Genomic DNA, 21,817 nt, shown 5'->3' with positions numbered 1-21,817 from the left:
TCCTCTAACCTTCTGTACTGAACCTTTAGCCTGTCACGTAAACGCACAATGTAAGCACTGTTTGGGTTGTTGGTACAGAGCTGGGCCTTATTTTTGAGATGTGTTATATTTTAAGATTTTGTGCTTGAGGAGTGTTGATCTGAATGGTGTGATGGGGATTAAAGCTAAAAGCTGTTTGAATAACCTGTCTGCACCCTAAAGCACTGACCTTTTGATATGCAAGTTGGCAAAGTGGCTTGAAACACAGAGAGGTTCCACTGGTTTAAAGTGTGATTTCTAATTATTTAGTAATGCTTCCTTGACTATCTGCAATAAAAGTATAGTGAACCATTATTAGTGTTGAGTGGATTTTATTACTTTGAGCAACCTGAATATAAGACCTTTTTACGTCAGACATTTTGACCTGTTATAAAGGGAGAAGCAAATGTGTAACTCATTTTATGAGTGATGGCTACATGTAAAATAGGAATGCACAATATGTGTTTTCAGCCAGATACCAATAATTGATAATAACCTACTTCTGATGGCTAATACTGATAAGATAACCAATCATTTAACATGTTTTCGTGATGATTTTTATGGCGTCTACTTGGTCTCAAGGATGAAATGATTACATTTTGGTGGTCAAAGGTCACTGTGACCTCATAAAACACATATTTGGCCATTACTCAAGAACTCATACAATAATTAAATACACAAATGTCTAAGAGGATAAAATGATGAAGCTATGATAATTATTTTTAACCCTAACCCTAAAGGTCAGAGGTTAAATGCTCCGTGACAGCATAATATTCATGATTCATCGCCACAGCTTTGGAAAAGCAACGTGACTGGTGCTTAAAGACATACAACCATGGTGCAGTAATTGTAGTTTCTTTATTATTATTTCTTATTGATATATTTTGAAAACTACATATAAATCAATACTCATAACCCACCTTAAACATACACTCACATGTGCACACACACACATTCAGGAGGAGGGATACAAGTTCATCACATCCTTTAAAATTCTATGCATGAATGTTAAAGGAATCAGACACACTCTAGGCAAGATATCCTTAAACAACACAAAAATCCGCCCATGAAAAGAAATATGTTTTGTACCAGATGCTAATGATGTTAGACATGCTTACAATATGGCATGGATGATATATATCCAGTCAGAGCAAAGCAACAGGCTGCTGCATGTGTTTTCCCTGCAGTAAATATAAACAATATATTGCAAAACACCTCTTTTCTGTATTTCCCTTGGAGACATTCTTTGAATAGGTTTCAATGACTGGCCACTCTTGGATTCCTGAAAGAAATATTCAGGTCACAGTGTTCATAATAGTTAGAAAGCTGTTTTCTCTCCTGCAATCAGGTGAAGAGTAGCAGAGTCATTGTGAATGTGCAGAGAGGAGGGCCGGAGACTCTTGCCAGTCTGAGGCTCAGACTGTGACTCATCTTCCTCCTGATGAGGCTGCTCTGGAGGGTTCAGCTCAGGGCTGCCTGCCGCTGCTGCTGCTTCACTGTCAGGACTCTCACTCAGCTCCTTTTCCTCGGGGAGACTTGGTAGCTGCTGGTCCAGGATGCTGCCATCTTGTTTAGAGCTGTCCTCAGGACTGTGGTCTGCTACTTTCTGACCGGTGTCACCTCCCTCTGAAGATTTATTTGGTGTGCGCAGGCTCTTGGCAGCCCTCATAATGTCAGCCTGGAGCTGCTTGTGAGAGTCCACTGCCTCATTTTGCTGCTCAGGTGCAGGTTTTTCTGGCACTTCATTAAAAGGTTTAGCACCTCCTGTTTTGTCCCTGTGGTCCACATACATTTTGGAAGGGAAGGATGAAGGGTAGTAGGCACTGACTTTGCGCCTGCGGCTCATGAAAATTGCCCCACAGATGATCAGTAGTACAAGAAGGATGAAAGAGCCGGCGACCAGGATAAGGAGCATGTTCTGCTCCAGAAAGTTCACGACTCGACTCAGAAAGTCAGTTTCCACCTCTGCGGGGCTGACAGGTGTGGTTTGGTACCCAGGGGAAAAGTTGTTGGCGGCCAGAAAGGAAGTAAAGTTAAAGTTGTAGTCTTCCCCATCTGCACTTCCCTCTAGAGAACTGCCACTGTATAAAGGTAGAGGTGTGGCCGGGCGGCTGATGCAAAACACAACGCACAGACCAATCAGATGAAGGGCCGTCGGGAGCATCGTTTCCCCTAAGGATCTGTAAACAACAGTAAATGTCAGTGACTGTAATGTCAGTGCCATATGTGGAGACAGTTCGGGCCTCTTGCATATTGCCATTACATTTGAGTCACAGAGCTGAACATCTGTTTTTCTCATGATCTTTGAAAAACTCAGGTGGTTGTTTTCCACAGTTCTCGAGAACATTTCCAAGATCCTCAAAGGATGAAAAGATATTCTGTCCCCTAAGGATTGTGGATAAAACATCAGTTTTTTATATATATACATAATATATATTTATATATTTAAAGCATTTGGACAGAAGACTCTTGGAGGAACAGCAGAAGGTGTTGTTGAAGGGCCCTCAGCAGTTTAGCTCGGTAACTCGAATGTAATGCTAATACATTGTGAGCCCAGTGCACAATTTTGGAGAAATCATCCAGGTAAACTGCATCATACCTTACATATTTCTGCAGCATATAAACTGAGTTTCTTGTAATTTGCATGTGCAATGAGCAGTTCCTAGACATGTAGAAAATCTGTAGTGTGCAATATGAAAGTGACATAAAGTCAGTGTTGTAAAAAGTTCCCAAAAGTCATAAGTGAGTAAAAGTGTGACAGACACGAAAGATAGTGTGTTAAAGTATATAAGTCACCCATATGAATAGTACTTAAAGTATCTGATTTTAAATGTACTTAAGTATCAAAAGTACAATTAAAATTGGGTTATACATGTTAATAAATCTATGTTCGGGCGATTTCCACTGTTCTGTAAATGCATATTTACATTTTAAAACAAGTCCCCATCTACTTCAGCTGTTTAGGAGAGTGCTTCAACGCTGTTTTGCTGTGAAGCTCCAGAAATGTTTTGTGGAATTCAAAACCTCTACTGACTTCCCATCAGCCTGAGGGCGAGTAGATTATGACTGAATATTCATTTTTCGCTGAACTTATCCTTAAAAGTATCTAATAGTAAACGTACTTAAGTATCAAAAGTAGTTTTATATATATAAGTAACAGTAAATTATACATACAGATGCATGTATGCACATAATGTATTCTGTGGGTCGACCAATTACCCAATTATTGGATGCGATATGCAGCAATAGTTACATTTCATCACTGCATATAGTAAAGGTTCACTTGATAAACAAATACTAAATGACTCGTGCGTCTCTGCTGATTCAGCACAAAGTTAAATAGGTTGGTTTTGTACCAGCACAGCCTGAACTTTTTACTCATTCAGATAAAATGAGTGTACTGACCACTCACACTGTACAGCTGCAGGAAGTAAAGAGTTAAATATGTTAAGTGAAGGCATATTTTCCCTCTTACCCCGTGTGATATTGAGTGGCAGCAGAACTCTCAGACGCAGATATCGCTAAAGAAAGCCAAATAAAACCAAAACTATCTTGCATGGCTGAATACCACAAGAGGTTATAAGGGAAAATATGTTTTTCCTCCAATTTGGGTGAAGTGACCCTTTAAACGCCGCTTTCCTTTGCTCTACTTATTTATTTGGATCACAATCAGCTTTCCGCTCAGTCAGTCTGTGTGTCAACTGGCTGCAGCTCCCACACTTGTATCCTTATTCTGCTCCATCTGCGTGCAAGCTGGGCCACATGCAACTCTGCTCCCATCTCCAATACGGGGGTGGGAGTTTTTTTTTCTTTCCTTTTTCCAGACCAAATATACACGGCCACACATGTCTGTGCAATCAGACACGTAAACATACGCACATAAGGCAGACACATGCACATGAACACACATTGAATGAAACTTCTTAATTGTAATGTTATTACTTCCTGTGACTGGATGCTGCCCTGAAGGCGTCATGATGCTGTCACATCACTCACCTCAAATTGTCATGTGAGCTCACATGTCAGGAAAGAGTGTGCAGCGTTCAAGAATAACATACATTTTGAGCAAAAACTACACGAAAGGACAAAACTCACTCACCATCCACAGTGGCAGGAGAAAGGTCTGCGCTGGAATCCCCTCTGATGGAGGATGAGTGCAACCAGTCTGGAAAAAGTGAAGAGAGAGAGCACAGCAGAGAGTGGCAACTGCTCTATGAGCCACGCCACTTCTGCCGTTTCAGATTTCAGACTAGAGGTTTGTCTGGATGGTGCAAAAAAAAAGAAAGAAAAAAAAAAAAAGATGTCGTTAACCATGAGGACAAATCCCTCCTTCTGCCTCTCCACTGTTCACCTCCCCCTTCAGTTTCCCCGAGAGTGTCTGGGCTCTGCGGCCTGCACACAGATTGTTCTTGTTAGGTAGGAGTTTATAATGTGGTGTGGGGGCAGGGACCTCTCCCCAATCTCCTACTCTCTGCTGTGTGGCTAACTGGAAGTGCGAGGCCGAGACGAGGCTGGCAGGATGATAAAAAGAATCCCCATTGACTTTAAAACCATCCTAGACATCACCTTTAGCATCATATGTGCTCTTTTAAAATATATCCATGTGATTGACAGCCTGACCCCTTCCTGTAACCTCAGGCTCTGACACTGATGACGAACATCAGGCCTGGCAGACTCACAGAGTGACCAGCTAATGCAGGAAGAGGTTAATGTTTCCTGTGTGGACGAAACCCCCCGTAACAGCTCGGACAATCAAACTCACACAGTGTGTGTGTGTGTGTGTGACCACTTTAGGGAGAGAGTGTGACTGCGAATGAAGTGATCATGTGCGTGCGTGAGTGAATGCATTTTTGGCAAGTGCTTGTGATCAGTGGAGACGAGTCTAGCTTTATATGGTCATCAGGAGCAGGAGACGAGGTCCTGCATCCTCAGGGTTTACATTCGTCTCAGCTCTGTTGATAGTCAGCGCCGGCGTTTCAGTTGAAAAAAAGAAAAAGCACAGCTCCACGGCACTAATAAGCATTCAGGGCTCTGTTTTCTTTTCGCAGGAAGGGAAGTGAATATGAAATCCAGTCCAGGGTAGAAGAAAAGCCTTTCATAAAGCCTTTCATAAATAAGGGAACTGTCTAAGTCCAGAGAGTCAGTCCGTTTATGACTGTTAACCATTTAGAGAGGGGAACAAAAACTCTCTTTACACTTGAGCTGTTACTGTGTGTTGAACAGCACAAAGGTTATCTGAATTACTAAGAACATGTTCTTATTTTAAATCTCAGAGTCAACAGAAATCTGGTTGAAGAAGAAAGAACGCCTTATTTTATGGGTCTGTTCAATCTAATAATTTTCTATTAATTTCCTCTATGGGTGTGGGCACTTATTAGTAAAGATGGGACAAGATATCAGTATCACTGTGATATGTTATTGATCTACTGGCATCAAAACAAATACTTTCAGATTTCCCTGTAAATGTAACTTACTAGAGTCACTTCCTTTACACATTTTAGGTTGTGGAACAGTTCTTCTTTCTGGCAGTTCAGCATTTTGCCAGTTTGTGGCTCTTTTACAGTGGAATGATGGCACTCGTAGACAAGTTGTGGTCGGTGTGTGTGTGATAAAAAGGCACTAAGTTAAGACTCCACTGTTTTTTGTACATGGTTTCATGGTTTTGGCAAATAAATTCAAAATTCCTGTTTTTAGAAGAATGTTTACTTCTTAAGTTGAATAGAATAAATCCTTATGTCAGCCAGGGTGGTAATTCGTCTTACGCTCTCCAGATAAAGATAGCAACAACATAAAAACATACCAGCGGTTAGTAAAACAGACATACAGACCAGAACACATTACACATTAAACACAGTTCATACCTCGTCCCTGGTTTAAAACTCATGAGTCACACACAGGCTCTTGGAATAAATGACTTCTTAAATACATTATTAGTTGCCACAGACGTCGTGATGTATCATAGATTATTGTCTTGTATCAATTATCACAGAATCACTGTATCGTGGTACAATCGTAATCATGCTCGATGTATGGTGATATTGAAACTCTAGTTACTCAACTACTGTTAAAAAGGTACTTTTTGTAAGAAAAGTCTATTTTTGGAGTCCCAACTTGGAAACCCCCAAAACACCAACTCAAAAACAGAGGTGTAAAGAATATTTTCTTTGGTTTGGTAACTACTGGACAATAACAGACCTGTAAAAGAAAGCATTACCAACCTGTTAAACAAGACATTACTTTAATAAATTAATCCCACTACAGAAAATGTCTATATAAACAGTCACATAAAGTTTACCATGTATCAAATCACAGCGTTTATACAATGAGCCTCACTGACACCAGAACATCAGCAGCAAACTGAACAGTGCCTGTGAAGAACAGTAATCCTTTGACAAAAAAAGACTTCCTGTCTCCTGTTGCTAAGTGAAACACCATCAGGGCTCAGCTCAGGATGTTTTTAAAAAAAGAAATCTTTGATCACTCGCCCCATCCTGGCTTAACGTCCCTAGAGAAGGGCAAGTATAATATTATGCAAAAAAGTCTTAACTCTTGCCGAAAACACACATTTGATGACCTCCCCAAATGCCAGATACGGTTAATTGCACATGAACATGCTGCAGAAACTGTTGTCGTGTGTTTGTGGTTTCTGTCTCTTCCTCCACAGGATTAGGGTGTGCAGCGAAGCCAAAACCACTGACATCAAAGGGGAAGTACGAGTTTATTCAAACAGCAACTGTTTCCACATCACTGACATCCAGAGGTGGGACCAAGTCATAGTCCCAAGTCCTAAACTTTTAGTTTCGAGTGATAAACAAGTCATTATGTGCTCTTCACCAAATGTAATGCCATTTTAACGACAATGTTGTGTCTCCTTCTGTAAGTTTTGTCCTGCTTGTATGCATCCTACAATTCATAGGAGTTTGGGTCCAAGTCATGTGACTCTGATCCACACCTCTGCTGACATCAGACAGATCAGTCCAATCTGAGGTCTGATGAAAGCAAGAAAGAGACAATAATAATGGTTCTATCTAAACATAGCGGTCATTTTCAGGAAGGAAGCTGCTGAGAGTGAGGTTATCTCCTCCATCCTCATCACTGTCTCCACCATGGTGCATCACCAGGATTCCGTTGGTCACTGGATTGCGCTGCCTCGCGTAATTGTAATTTCTTTCAGGCAGCAGGGCCGAGATGCACATCATCTCAGTGGCCTGCTGAGGTTTCTTGACCCTGTACTTCCTCGTTGACAGCTTGACGCAGAGGATAATGGTAGTGACCATGAAGATGGTGGCCAACCCAGCCAGGCAGGCGATGGCGATGAGGGATTGTGTCACCAAAGCCCGGGTGGAGCACGGTTTGACATCAGTGCTTGGCGGGCTCTTTGAGGTTTCACGGGGCACTGGTGGAGTTGATTCTGTCGTTGGGATCGGCAATCTCTTGGGCACATGATGGATGACGACTCCTGCGGTACTGTTGGTTACTGCGTCAGTGGTGGTGTTGGCAGAATCAATTGTGAACGAGATAGTTGAAGACTCAGCAGTAGGACCAGTTGAGGCCAAGATAGTGTAAGACTCAGCAGTAGGACCAGTTGAGGTCAAGGTAGTGGAAGACTCAGCAGTAGGACCAGTTGAGGCCAAGATAGTTGAAGACTCAGCAGTAGGACCAGTTGAGGCCAAGATAGTTGAAGACTTGGTGGTCAAGCTTCTCGTCATAGAAGCAGGCGGGGGCGTCGATGAAAGCTCAGTGCTGGTGGTGGATGTCTCACTTTTTGGGCTAGGAGAATATGTGGTGTCAGACACAGTTGCTGCCTCAGAGTTGGGGTTCACTGTCATTGTGGATGTAGAAGAAGCTGAGGGACCATTGAGGTTCTGGATGAGGGCGGTAGTCAACGCAGAATCAGCAGGAGAGGTGGTGGACGATAAATTGGATGCAACTTCAGGCTCATTGGTGGAGGTAGGCTGCGGCAAAGACATCGAATCTGATGCTGAAGATGCTGCAGAGGTTGTCACAGATGCGGTCCCGTCAATCAAAGTGGTGGGTGTATGTTGGTGTAACTGATCCTTTGTAGGTTTTACTGTTCCTGAGATTGTCGTGTCGTAGGAACGCTGTGCTTTACCTGCAGCTGTGCTCACTGCTGCGGCGTATTGAAGCTGTTGTGAAGCTGAGCTGCTTGCTGTTGTCACCACAGTGTTCACAGCAACCAAACTTGTCATGCTGTCATCTGAGCTGTCAGTGCTGTAAGTGACGAACAACTCTTCTCTTTCCACTGTGGGTGTAGCTGTGGTCTCTGCTGCTGCAACTTCTGCACTTTTGTCTGGTGTATGCCAGCCTGTAGTTTCAGTATGAACCACATCTTCACCAATCAGCCGCTTGGTTGTTGAGGTTGAGGGAATGCTGCTGGTTTCTGGAGTGGAAATGCTCATGGACTCCGTAGAAAACAAAGCAGATATTCCCCACAGCAGAGCCAGATACGTCTTCATGCTGAGCAGCAACATTGTTGAAAACCTGAAACGACAGAAAGGAATTTAAATTTACAGGTTGAAGTGCAAAAAATATTAAAGGGGCTCTGTCGAACTTCTGTGTTGCGCTGGAAGCCAGTTGTTAGTTAATGTTAGCAGACTCTGTTAATAACCTAACTCACTGAGCTAAACTCGTATCCTTTATACCGTCGCAGAAAATCTGACCCCAGCAGCATTAAACAACTTAAAGACATATTATGCTCATGTTCATGTTCATGATTTGATTTTGGGTTACCACTAGAATAGGCTTACAGGCTTTAGTGCTCAAAAACACATCAGCTTTCTCATAATGTCCAGTGCTGCAGCTCTGTATTCCCCCTCTGTCTGTAACGTTCTGTGGGAGAGAGGAGCTTCTGCAAGTTTGGGCTGTTTAACTTTCAAGATCATTTATATGCACAAGAACCTATATAACAAAAAACAAAAAAAATTAAAAAGCATAATGGGTGCATGACATACATGGGGGAAAAAATCAATGTGTCATGTGTCTGCGGGTGCTATCTTATGATGAAACGGTCATGCGTCTTTCGCCACACCCATTGCCACATTTTCACAGGAAAAAAAACAGAACTACTGCAATCTGGAGTAAATCTGAAACTTTCCACTGAAACTGAAGTCTATACAAGCAGAATCCACATTTAATACACGTTTAATATGTTTTCTTTCTGTACGAGAAAGCTGCAGCAAAGGATTCAGAGTTAGGTAGGAAGTAAACCCTTCGTTGTGAGAAAAATCCTGACAGTAAACATTTTAAGAGAGCAGAAAGTGAACTTTATCCAACACCATTACACAAAGGAAACAGTAGAACCCCAAAACTTAAAAAGATTTGACGTGTCCTCAGTGACACCTGTCAGCGTCTTACCTTGCTTGATGGATGGAGGATAAAAGTGGAGTTCAGCTCATCTCAGCCTCTGGGAGAACATCCACTGGCTGTAGCACTGCTTTGTAGAAGAAACAGGAAATGTTCACAACTTTGAAAAAACTGAAAGCACTATCTAACATTTAAGATATGTCAGATACAGACACTTCCCTTAGAAACCCGCAGCTTTAGTTTGCATCACCGAGGAAGTAAAATCCATCAGACGCTTCTTTTTATTTGGCTCAGTTACCATAATTTAAGATCTTAGATGTATTCATTGGCAGGAGATGTGTCTTACCTCACAGATTGAAAGCTGAGGAGAGCTCAGGTGTTGCTGTGCAGAGCATGTTTGCTCTGCATGTCCTGATGTTAAAGTAGCAGGAAGTGCTCAGTTCTGTAAACAGATGCTTCTCGCGTGTCAGCCTCTGATCACACTTCTGTCTAAGATTTGAAGCTGTGTGTCATGTGGGTAAAAAACAGTTGCTCAGGAACTTTAAGGCAGAGGCACGCAGAGGCAAGATCAGCTGAAAAATCCATGCAGTCCATCAGAAAGTCAGAGGAATGAATGGATTTGAAGTGCGGCAGTTTGGCGCCTGGTGGTGTTAAAGATATGAAGCCTCGGACAGACACATTGTGCCCTGTGAGGAAACAGACGTGTCTTCAAGTGTGGAAATCATAACTGTCATTTCCTGTCTGACTGAGTCATACTGAGATGTTTCTTAGAAAAAAATGTCACTTTATGTCACTGTAAAAATGACACAAAGTTAAACCTCCATTTGTTTTTTTTGTGTGTTTTGAGCGTTGCCATGCAGTGACAAAACCACACACATTACACAACGTCTCCAGACTGACGTAAAAAATAGACGTATACAGGAATGTACTCTGAAATGACTCGGACACAGGTTCATTCTCAGTTCTATTAATATTTGCTGATCTGATTACGCTCTGACTTTTTTTTTTGTTTTTTGTTTTTTCACACTCTGATGCAAAGACTAATTTGGGCCAAAGCCACTGAAGAAGTCACAAAGGTTGCGTTCTCAGTATTTTGTCTATGAATATGGGGACCTGTAGTGAAGTGTTATCTTTTAAAATAAAACACAGTAGGTCTTATTATGGAAAAATATATTTTTTGTGTGTCTATACTTACTTTTTGAGTTAAGATTTAACATAAAAAAACATAGAAGTACATAAATTACATAATCTATTATTATTATTATTATTATTATTGTTATTATTAAAGATTAAACCAGTGGTTCTGAAACTTTACTGCTATATAAAATGAGTTGTTGGCAGTTACACAAAAGAAAGATTTCTCCTTTAAATGTTTCAGTTAAATAGTGAGAAGTCAAAATGAGTGTACAGGTTATCTGATTATGTCCTTCTGATGACCTCATGACTGCGGCTTTGGCACCACCATCAGGCAAGAGAAGAAGTGACAGCCAATTGAAGAGATTCTTTTCAGCTTTGGTGTTGGTTGGAACAGAGGTTGAGTTAGGACAGAAATCTCGATTAACTGCTTGGTTAAAAAAATCAATCAGGACCTATTATTTAATATAATTTATTTGTTTAAGTCATCTTGGAAGCAAATATCCCCCCAAGTTTACTGGTTCCAGCTTGTTTTTATTCTCTTCTTTGATGGTGCATTGGATATCTTTGGGTTTTGGTCCAGCTTCCATAATTGTCTTTTTTACAGACTAACAAATTAATCAAGAAAATAGATTAATCAAGTATGAAACACTACTCACTATCATCTTCACCTATCCATAACTACCATCCTGGTTAGTTTTCATAATCATCATATATTGTGTGTGTTAAATTTTAATCTACAAAGTAAATAACAACTTCAACTATCTATTAAACATACTAAATACTTCTCAATGAATGTAGTGAAGTAAAAAGTAACATTTCTCCTCCTGAAATTGAAATATTAAAGACAAGTATCTGAATAAATGTACTACATTATATTCTACCTTTCTGCTGATCAAAGCTGACATCTATTACAACTTCCAGACATTTCCATATATCTGTAAATGATCTCTACACTCCTGCACAGAAAGAGATTACTGGAATATAAAGAAAGAAAAGAAGGTTTTCATGTGTAAAATCTTTATTATGTGCACAGAACTGTTTGTCAGGGGTTCAGTGAAACACAAGCTGGGTGAGTGGTCCCTTCCCAACACCAAATATGCACTGGAGAGGGCGACTGTAGTTTGACCCTTAACAGTGACGAGAGGCACCACTACATTTGCACAACATTTACACCAGAGAGATGCAACCCCCCCCTCCTCCCTCCCCAATAAAACCCAATGTCGAATTTCAAGCCCAGAAGAAACAGGAACAAAAAGAAGAATCCAGGAAATTCTTCCACATTCATAATTCTGATGGTTATCAATGAGCAAACTGGTGGGAGGGAAAAACAGCTATTGTTTAAAAAAAATTCCAGCTCGACTAAATAAATCTACCAGGTTGTGACTGGAATGTACGACAGGAGAGAAAAATAAAATGTAAAAGCAGTGCATGAAAACCGCACACGATTCATATTTGGCAACACAAAAAAGTAACAATGGAAATACTGATGCTACATACAGTTTTTTGAGTAGTAAGTACAAACTTCACATGAGAATGTTTTACCACAAATTTGAAAACGATAAAAAAAAAAAAAATGAGTTAAGACTTTTTCCTTCAACAAAAATGTCTTTTTCTTCAAATGTGTACATGAGCTGCTGCGAGAGTTTTTCCTTTTCTCTGTGTGTCGGGGCGTAGAGTGAAACTTGATGAGGAAAAAAATAAAGTTCGTCTTGGAATGTCGGCCTGGTGTCATCGCGGGGACGGCGCCGAGCTCAATGAAGCCGAATCTAGTGAGAATTTTGGCTGACCCCCGTCCATTTGGTTCTCTCCAAAACGATGAACGATCCTGGGAAGGGGCCGGCGTCTTCACATGGCCACCTTGGCGACCTGCTCTTCCAGTCTGGCGATTCGACGGTCTTGGAGGATGACACGGTCCCTGAGTGACTTGAACTCTCGGAGTACCTCTTCCAGTTTGTCTTCCATTTTCTGTCAAAGAATGGACAGAAGGTTAGCTCGACCAAGGCCTGTTGCGCCTCTCATTTGACTCTTCTTGGCTGATAAATACTGCATCTTATCTACTTCAAAATAACATTTCCTGGCAAAATGAGCAGAGGTTTTACAGGAACTGACACACTCCAGCAGTCAACATTTTCCCTGGCTGTTCCACTGAAGTGTGACCCAAATACCAAAGTATGTGCTGATCCATAACTTTAGAGGATTGTTCCAACCATAATAATTACTGTGAATTTGGGGGAGTCCAAATGTCAGCAAAAAAATGCTGTGCAGCAGGAAACAGTCAGAATAATTTGTCAGAAGAATCTAGTTAAAGTAAGAAAAATAGAAAATACAGTTAAAGGAAAGCAGAAAACATGATTCACACTCACTACGGAGGGCTGTGGAGTTGAAACATGCTTCGGGACAGTCGGGACGTTTTCTGCTTTCGTGGCCGGCTTGGTCTCCAGGACGTTCTTCGTCTTGACCACCTTCAGATCGCGGTTCTTCGTGGACACGTAGCCGTCTTTGAGCGAGATCAGGATGGGCCCTCCATTCTTCCCGGCGAACCACTCCTCTGCCTCCAGGGCGGGATCGGGGCCGGCCGTGTCGGGATACAGGTCATCCTGGAAGAGATCCGACTGGACAGGTGGAGGGGACACAGGAAATGTCATGAGGACAGGAGGCCGGTGCAAAATGCTGAAGGGACAAATATACTCGTTACTTGATCTAGACACGGACTTACCTTACGTGGGACTGTCATGATGATTGGCTCACATTTTCGCTCGTGTAGCTTGTAAAACCTTCAGAGAAGATTCAAATAATTATGTAATAAATAAATTATGTAATAATAAAAATTAAAAAATTAGCAATTTACTTCACAATCGCTGCATAATCCACAAAAGTAAAAAAACAACGACCCAAAACATAATTGCTGCAGTACCTTGCGATTTCACATTTGTTGACATCCAGGCCTCTTTTGGGCATGTATCCCATGCCTCTCTGGGGCTCCTTGGTGGAGAAGGTGTTGAGGTAGTGAACAAACGGCGCCTCATCAGTGATCTCAAAGTACCGAATGCTGCTGTCACCCTGAGGACACATGGTCGCAGCTCAGAGTCAGTTTGTGAATTGAAATATCAGAAAACAAAACCTTTTAAACTCTCTACGAGGCTGCTCACCTTTCCACACAGGTAGACTACGCTGGTGTCGGGGTCATAGAAGGGCAGCAGGACTCCGTTACTGGAGTCCATCTCTTGAACACATATCGGCTCATCCATGTTATCCTGGAGACACAAAAATGTGGTAATTGTAGGGAAGCTAAAGTGTGGAACAACTGCCCATGATTTCAGTCCAATAATCTGCTCCTGTGCTCCTCTCCTATAACCAATATTGAACAATAACGAATCATACTCTGCCAATACTTAAAAAAGGACTGGAAAAGTGAGATCATGGTGTTGATGTTAGCCTTTGAATTTAACCACAAACTGCCCCCAGCTGGAGCTGAGGTGTAACAGCCTCAGTGAGCAGAGACGGGATGAAAATGTGTTTTTGTGGGAAAAATAGGAGGAGAAAAAAAAAGCACATTCATGAAGCATATGAGAAACTGATGGAAACCAGTGATGGTATCTGGACTTTAACCAAAGCAATGTTCTACAGCTGTGTCATGGAGATGGCAGTGTTTATGTGCTGTATCAGTGTGTCAGGATTAAGTGAGATCCACTCTGGTGACGTACGGTTTTCCACAGGGCTAGCTGGCGCTCGCTCATGCGGCTAAATCCAGTAGTGAAAATGTTTCCGTCTGCTAAAAAGATGGCTCTCATTGGTCGAGCTCCCTCGTGAGCTTTGTCCTTCTCCTGAAAACAGAAACAACACTTGTCAGACTGGGCAGCCATGTTTGTAGGCTGATTCTGGGAAAGATTACTCCACACAGCGAGCATCCAGGCTCCAAATCCCTGTGCAGCGCTTCAACTTACCGCGACGACCTTCTTTTTACGGGGGTCGATGACGCGGACCTTCTTGTCCTTGCAGGCGGTGCAGAGCAGGCTGCCGTTGCGGCTCCAGCTGACACTAAAGATAACATCAGGGTGCATGTCCTCCAGGTTGATCATGGCCTCTCCCGTGCCCACGTTCCAAATGACAATCTGGTTGTCACACCCTAAAATGGACACATGCAGTGCAGCCTGAATACACTCACCTCTGTGTCCAAGTTTATTTTAAGCGCTTCATGTCAGACAAAACAACGGTGCGGAAGGCGATCCCTGAGATAACTGGTCTGATTTGGAGTGCAGCTGTGCATAGCCGACTAACGGCAAAGACATTTTCCTAAACAGACATTTCAGTTTTAGTGCATGAGACGTACCACAGGCCTCTGTTCAAGCCTACCTGCGCTGAGGAGAACGTTGCGAGCGGTGGGATGCCAGGACACGATGCCGACCCTCTTAGAGTGGCCCTCTAACACGACCACGGGCTCTGAAAGGGGATTCTCCAGCCCGTTCTCAGGGATCTGCCAAACCTGAACCAGGGAATACACAGTTACATATCAGCCAAAGAAAATTAGGAGCAACGGGGAGAAAGAAATCACTGAATCGACTGAAATAAGAACTATTTTGATAATGAATTCACTTTTCAGAGATTAACCATGTCCTTACCATGACTGTGCAGTCCTCAGAGCCACTAGCGATGACGAGGTCATTATGAGGACACCAGTCGATGTCCAACACCGGGCCCGTGTGACCACATACTGTAGGGTAGACCTTGTCTATACGGCCAGTCTACGAGACAGGAGACAACTTCTGTTACAAAGGCGTTACAGAGTGTGAGCTGCAGAGGAGCAATAGCGCTCTGGAAGCTGATATCTTGTCAGAGAGATATGAAAATGACCAGTTTTACTATCTTGGGTTCTGTAGATGCGAGTCCTTTGCATGACTACACTTAATGACTCTTCTATGACCATCACACGGCAACTTCCCCACATGTGTCCTCAACCTGGCCTAAAAAGCAAGCACTTAAACCCCAGAGCTTGAATAATAAATGTTATGACCTTTTTACCGTCATCATGGACGTACATCTGTGATTTCTACAATTATAAATCAATGAACCCAGTGGCCTATAACAATGGCACAGCAGCACCCATCCCCTCTGTGAGTATCATGTGTTCAATGAGCCAACTGTAACAGGATACTGGGTGCCTTTACTATCCGGCAGATTTAAACATTGATTATCTCTGGGTTTTACTATAGATACGAGCCTCGGGGGACCGGCAGGACAGGGTCACAGGATGCGTCCTGAAGGTCTGCTGACAGAGAACAAGCCTATAGGATTGATTTACAACATGTTCCCAATACTATAATATGATACGGTGGACTATCACAGACAACCCTTGTATCTCCCTCTGTGTCCAATTTTGGTCTTCAGTTGCCAGTGTCACACAAGTTAGCTATTCCAACCTGATAGCTAAAGATCCTCTGTGCAGGATTCGAACATTTCTGACGTCACAGCAAAACAAATAATATACCGCTGCTTATAATCACGCTAACAGGACTTAAACGTATCTCTCAAAAGGATCTTCTCGAAGGCGTGCCGGAGAGTCTCTCACCTTTTGTAGAGGAAGGACGAGAAAGGCCCCTCCCCCGCTGGCGTCTATGATGATGGCAACGAATTTGGGGTTGACGGCACAGAAGGAGCTGTCCCATGTGACCCTGGACACGCGGATGTCATCGTAGCACTGGTCGTTCCTCACGGCCTGGCCAAAGACATGGCGGAACTTGCTCTGTCGCACAACTCGCCGCAGCATGTCTGCAGAGAGAAACGGTTCAGATTGAGTAAGTGTGTTTTGTAGCGTTGGCAGAGTAATGTTGCAAATACACAATTAACTTATTGGTACTAGAATTATAAATCAATTAGTTTTTCAGTCCTCTAGATGGTGCTGAGGTTTTTTTGGGGTAAGGTCAGCAGAGGTCACGATCAGCAGGATTGGTACGTTTTTATGAGTCTGATCTGTCTGCTTCGCAATCCCATTTAGTGGCAATAAAAAAAAAAGATTGACGAGTGAGATGAACGGACTGAAAACTTGATCTTTTTTGGTAAAAGAGATGTTGACAAAGTTTTTCTTTGGGCACATCATTTGCAGTTAAAAAGTGGTAACAGCTTGCAATGCATCGCAAAACTCATTGTAAAATCACACACAAGTATCGTTATAATACCGTATTGTGGGTGATTCCCAATCCTAGTGTTTTGCCCAGAAATGTGCCTGATCAAAAATATTTCTAATATAAATTCAAATGTATAAAGACTACACACACTGATGTTCTTAAATCTGAAAATGAGCAAACCCTCTGCCATAACTTAGCATCCGGAGACACCTTGGGGTTAGCTTGGTTTACTGCCAGTGGAGTCTGTCTGATCTGACGTTATGCTTATCAACTGTGACTGAGTTTGTCTCTTGTGCACACCTACAGGCAAACATTTGAGGCGAACTGTACGTGAGAAACATTCTTCATCCAGCTGTGTTTACCTCCTTATCTCAGTCTAATTTTCCAGCCTGATTAGAAGGCAGGAAAAATTAAGCGGCTGTAAAGCAAAGTCAGTCACCAAATGATCAAATGATGTAACATTGTAAATTAGCATATTATGATAAAAAAATGTAGAATTTGCAAGGACTAGCCCTGGTTGAACGTATGATGTAAGTCCAGAAATCAAACTTGTCAACAGACTGAACAGACCGTCAGGCTGAATCATATTGTGATTATTTTGACAGACATGTGATTGTGATGACTCATGATCTTAGTGGGAACGGTAATTCTGGCATTTCTCTTTACCAAACTAGTACATTCCCTTATGTCTGGAGAATAAGATGTGCATGCATCTCTTATAATGCTACGATGTGACACATTTGACCTTCATCAAAAAAACTGCTGCTCCTGCGATTTGATTAGATCAGCTCAGCCCCGTTGTAGATTTCTTAATGCCATCCAACAAGCTGTACGAGAAGACAGTTACAATGCTTCACCTCTTGAAGCGCATTTAAAGATTTCCATTTAAATCCATGCACTGTTTACTATTTTACAGTGCATGGATGTCATTCAACCTGGACAGCACATATGCTCCACTTACTGCAACTAGATGACGGCACAAAGTTTTAGCAATCATTAATATTTAGGCGACCTCATGAAGCCGAATGAGCTCCATTTCTGCAGCTTGCCGCAAAACACGAATCTGCAGCCGAGCAGTTTCTATCATAGAGCGTGATCACAGTCAGGCATCCCTCATTAAGAATAATGTGCGCTGTAACTAACAGAAATGAGAACAAAGTTTAACAAGTAAGATTAAAAAGTGCAGGTAGGTTTTATTGAGACGGATGCAGCAAATAGGTATGCAGTTGTGAAAAATGGCTGCAGTGCTTTTTATGTTTTACCACATCATCTCCTGTGAGCGCACCTCAGAGCTGCTGCCGCTCCACGATTCTGAAAATGATCTCAATTGTTGATCCACATTTAATGATCGCATTTTGGCTCAGTGCGCCCTCGAGCACGTTCACCTCTCCCTGTTTTATTCTGGCTCTCATATCTGCTTCCAGCCTCCGGAGAAGTCGATCGTCAACTCTCGTTTTCACAGCAAATTCTGTCGCCGTTGGCTTTCTGACAGGAAACGGTCAGACCTGATCTGCAGCCAAAACATGAAAACCAAACACGATGGGAATTCTCCTGAAACTTGGCTTGTCTTTGCCAATTGTAATTTAAAAAAAACAACTGTTTTTGATACCTGAGGGAGATTTTCCGTCTTTATAGTGGCTTTCCTGTGTCATTATGTGGAGATATAGAGTCTGAGCACAGTAATTAAGCTGCCAGTCTGAAGCGGCATACTGAGCCGTTACGCAGGCTGCAGGATTTTTCTGTAGGTACCCATAGGTCTGTCATCACGCCACACCACCTGCCTCTCCACATTCAGTCATGGATTTTGAAAATGGAAAAGATGAATCGCAGCCTTTTGGATCTAATAAAGACATATGGTTTTCCCCCAAATCTTCCAGAGTTTTTAAAAGGACTGAACAGAACTTGTATACCTGCCTTTAAATGTGATCTCTGATTCAATGCTGTCTTTTTAAAATAGCTCTGATGATCAGGCGTTACAAGTTTATATTGAGGGGACTCATGCACCCGTATTTTTTTTAAACAAATATTTTTTTGTAAATCCAAATTTTTTCTGTATTTTTTTAATGATACCATTGTTAAGGACAGGTTATAAAGCATAGTAAGAGTGAAGCCTTAAAGGCCGTATATAACAATTATACACCCACAGAGGTGTTTTCAATTATTTTGCTTAATTAGATCATGTAACATTTTTATGGTTCATACATGCAGTTGATTTATGATTCTGACATGGTTAATACAGTATGTAAACGATGGTGTCAAATATGTATTTAGACAACTGGGTGGTGTTTTCATCCCAAAAATTACTGACTGATCTGGCCTTTTCATGGCCGATACTGATTATCAGAAATCAAAGAGACTGAAAACCGATATGTGGGATGCATTAAAAAATAAAATCTTTGTGTCAGAATTTAGAAAACCCAGTGATGTTACTGTTCTGCTACTTTATTCTTCCTCTCCACTACAACTATTTGAACCTTTTAGTTACTAGTTACTTTGCAGATTTAGATAATTACATGTTTATAGGCTATTAATTGTGACGTGTTACGAATCAGATGTTGCAGAACTTTGTGTGAGAGGATGTTGCATCAGAGCCAAAGTAGCACATTTTTATTTTATCGGCAATCTATCAGAAAAAAACACAGATACCGATAATCGGAAAATGCTGAATATCGGCCCTGATAATCGACCAGCACTTCCATCTTTACTGTTATCATCTCAGACTGAGATGTGAGAGAAACAAACAGTTTCTAGGTGGATTACAAGCTATGACCCTTTTTATGAATCAAATCCTCACCCTGGATTTAGTTCATTCACAGCACACAGAGACATAAAACAGTGATCGTGTAGCTGCAGGGCTGAATGATGCCTGGACAGCACAGGGTTACACTTTACGGCTGACCAGAACAACGTGTTCCCTCATCCAATATTAGCTCTCCATTCAAGAAGCAGCTCTCCTCGTTGCAAATATGCATCTGACGAAATGAGCTGCTTCAGCCCCTGCAGGCTTTATAGTTGATGCCATACATTACAACATGCTGTGTGCCCAACAACACCTCATCACACAAATTACTGAGCATCATGGTGGTGGCCAGGGCCTTGTTTCAGCAGTCACAGGCTAATGCTATGATATTATTGTCCAGGAGTGCAAGCTAAAGGAGAATATCATGGCTTCTCTGGTACTAATGATAATACAGTCTGGCCTCCTTTTCTGTTATTTCTATGGATGTCTGGACAACGCGACTAAATGGGTGCCACCAAATATGCAATCACTCGCACGTCAACTCAATCTTAGCTCATTGTAACACCAGCGTGATTCATAGTTGAAGCTTTATGCCATTACACAGGCGTGTAGTATGATGGAGGTGCAAACAGCTGCACCATGCTAACGTTAAACAATGGTAGCTGGCTAGCATTAGCCGATGTTATCACAAAGCTCGGTGCTGTCCCCTCCTCCCCATTAAAACAAGCAGCTGCTAACTAAAACATACAAAACGATAACGAGTCCACAGCTGTGGTTTTTAAACTACAACTCCCAATCATTTTGAACAAAAACGTTATAACGCTGTTGGGGAAAAGGTTTAACGCTAGCTAGAAACAAGTTAGCAGCGCCTGCTAACGTGGAACAAGGGGGCTGAAGAGCGTATGCAGATTTGTATTTTGGTGAGCACGCCCCAGATGTGAGCAGCGCTCGAAAACGCCCCAAAACATGTGCTTTAATATAACTGTTAGAGCCGTAGTAAAATGAGGTATGATAAGTAAAATTGGGTTTAACGACAGCGGTGGCGACGATGATGGTAGACCGTGTTCCGCCGCACTGCTTCGGCGGCAGCTCGGCAGCTGTGCCGGGGCTGGTCCCGTCTCAACAGCCCCTCACGCGCAGAAACGTTACACCGCTAACAAGGAGGAGGCAACCCGAGGGGAGTGTTTTTTCACATTTTCCTTTAAAATATAACACAAGTAGACATACGACTTAAGTGTTCTGTCCATACAAAGCAGTAAAGTCGGGGTGAAATGTGTCATTTTTCTACAACAGCCCTCCACTGTGTTTCGCACCCCAACTGTTCATCAGTTAAGCTAGCGCCCTAGCCTAGCCGCTAGCTGTTAGCTGCGGTGGACCGCCGCCAGCTGACGCAAGTGCAGATATTTCCACCCCAGGTTTTAGGCTGCTCCCATTCCCAAACCCATCCAGCGAGCTACATGGATGCTGCACAGCCCCGAGCGACAGATCACATGCAAAATGCACAATGAGGGAAAAAAAAAAAAAAAAAAAGACTTCATGCTTTCTTACCTCCTAAATCTATGCAAGATTTTCGTAAGCACGGGGGTAATCAATCACAACACATGAATCTGGTAGTTTAGGCGCGCCCTTATCCTGCAGGACGTTGCTCTAGTATCCCTTGTCTCCACACAAAAAAGCTCAGCCGCTACGCTCTTATTCCCCCTCCTGACTGCAAAATATGTGGCCGGCAGGCAGTGTTTTAAATCTGGTGGTATTTCAGGATGCCAGATGACAAACAGAGCATCTCCTGTCCGCTTTCTCACCTGCGGAAGACTAGCAATCGTCTACTCTCATCGTTATTAAATTCAATAGGATACGTTGACGACCGGCTACTGCACATGCGCAGACGAGAAGTCAGATTTCATTTGGGGCTGTGAATGGGGATGGGGGGGCTGCAGGGAAACTGGGTGTCTCTCTGCATCCTCTCCGTGTCTTTTGAAGTAGACCTACTGTATCAATTATTTTTGTTCAGCTGTGCAAAAATGTGGATTTTTCATCGCCGGCAGCATCTTTTGTATCACAGTCCATCCTCCCCTCCCCCCTCTGTCCCACCCCAGCCTGTGCAGCCCAAACTGAATAAAGAAACCCCCCCCCCACACACACACAGTCTGTGATTCAGCCATACATCACAAGTATTCAGGGGAATCAGCTTTTAACCAGAACATGTTTGAGCTCCTAAATCTGGCAAGTGGAGTTTATTCTACAGTTTCGCTCATTGTAAGTCGATGCCTAAGATGCATACATGGATATTAAGGTCACATTTTTAATGATGTGCCTTTTGATTATCTGGTACCCTTTTCAAACTGCAACAAAAATGTAGTTTGAATGTCTGCGCCATCCGAAAATAGTTATAATAACTTTATTTGTATAGCACTTTTTTTAAAAACACAGTTAAAGAAGTGCTTCACATAATAAAGTGCACGAGTCAGTGTACGTC

General features: G+C 42.3%; 3 protein-coding genes across 4 annotated transcripts; all 3 read right to left on the bottom strand.

Annotated features, from left to right (window-relative positions):
* Window positions 1–865: 865 nt before the first annotated feature.
* tmem119b (transmembrane protein 119b) lies at window positions 866–4,251 on the bottom strand. Its single transcript, XM_084383126.1, has 2 exons — window positions 4,118–4,251; window positions 866–2,198 (listed from the first exon to the last, which is right to left on the bottom strand). The coding sequence occupies exon 2, from the start codon at window positions 2,180–2,182 to the stop codon at window positions 1,337–1,339; it is 846 nt and encodes a 281-aa protein (XP_084239252.1). The 5' UTR covers window positions 2,183–2,198; window positions 4,118–4,251; the 3' UTR covers window positions 866–1,336.
* Window positions 4,252–6,239: 1,988 nt separating this feature from the next.
* selplg (selectin P ligand) lies at window positions 6,240–9,984 on the bottom strand. 2 transcript variants are annotated; one of them, XM_084384038.1, is made up of 3 exons: window positions 9,689–9,984; window positions 9,394–9,472; window positions 6,240–8,520 (listed from the first exon to the last, which is right to left on the bottom strand). In XM_084384038.1, exon 3 carries the CDS (start codon window positions 8,508–8,510, stop codon window positions 7,047–7,049), a length of 1,464 nt encoding a protein of 487 aa, XP_084240164.1. In that variant the 5' UTR covers window positions 8,511–8,520; window positions 9,394–9,472; window positions 9,689–9,984; the 3' UTR covers window positions 6,240–7,046. The 2 variants fall into 2 exon arrangements, with proteins under 2 accessions (XP_084240164.1, XP_084240165.1); XM_084384039.1 differs by having other exon boundaries at window positions 9,394–9,469.
* A 1,495-nt stretch (window positions 9,985–11,479) lies between these two features.
* Window positions 11,480–21,192, bottom strand: coro1cb (coronin, actin binding protein, 1Cb). Its single transcript, XM_084382471.1, has 11 exons — window positions 20,890–21,192; window positions 16,046–16,245; window positions 15,099–15,221; window positions 14,833–14,962; window positions 14,424–14,605; window positions 14,184–14,303; window positions 13,629–13,733; window positions 13,394–13,539; window positions 13,196–13,253; window positions 12,843–13,091; window positions 11,480–12,444 (listed from the first exon to the last, which is right to left on the bottom strand). Exons 2-11 carry the CDS (start codon window positions 16,241–16,243, stop codon window positions 12,325–12,327), a joined length of 1,431 nt encoding a protein of 476 aa, XP_084238597.1. The 5' UTR covers window positions 16,244–16,245; window positions 20,890–21,192; the 3' UTR covers window positions 11,480–12,324.
* Between the last annotated feature and the right edge of the window lie 625 nt (window positions 21,193–21,817).

This window comes from Pagrus pagrus (genome assembly GCF_965226575.1).
Source record: "Pagrus pagrus genome assembly, chromosome: 19".
NCBI classification, from domain to species: Eukaryota; Metazoa; Chordata; class Actinopteri; order Spariformes; family Sparidae; genus Pagrus; species Pagrus pagrus.
Note: the sequence above shows the minus strand (reverse complement) of the source record. Positions and strands in the feature narration are given on the sequence as shown.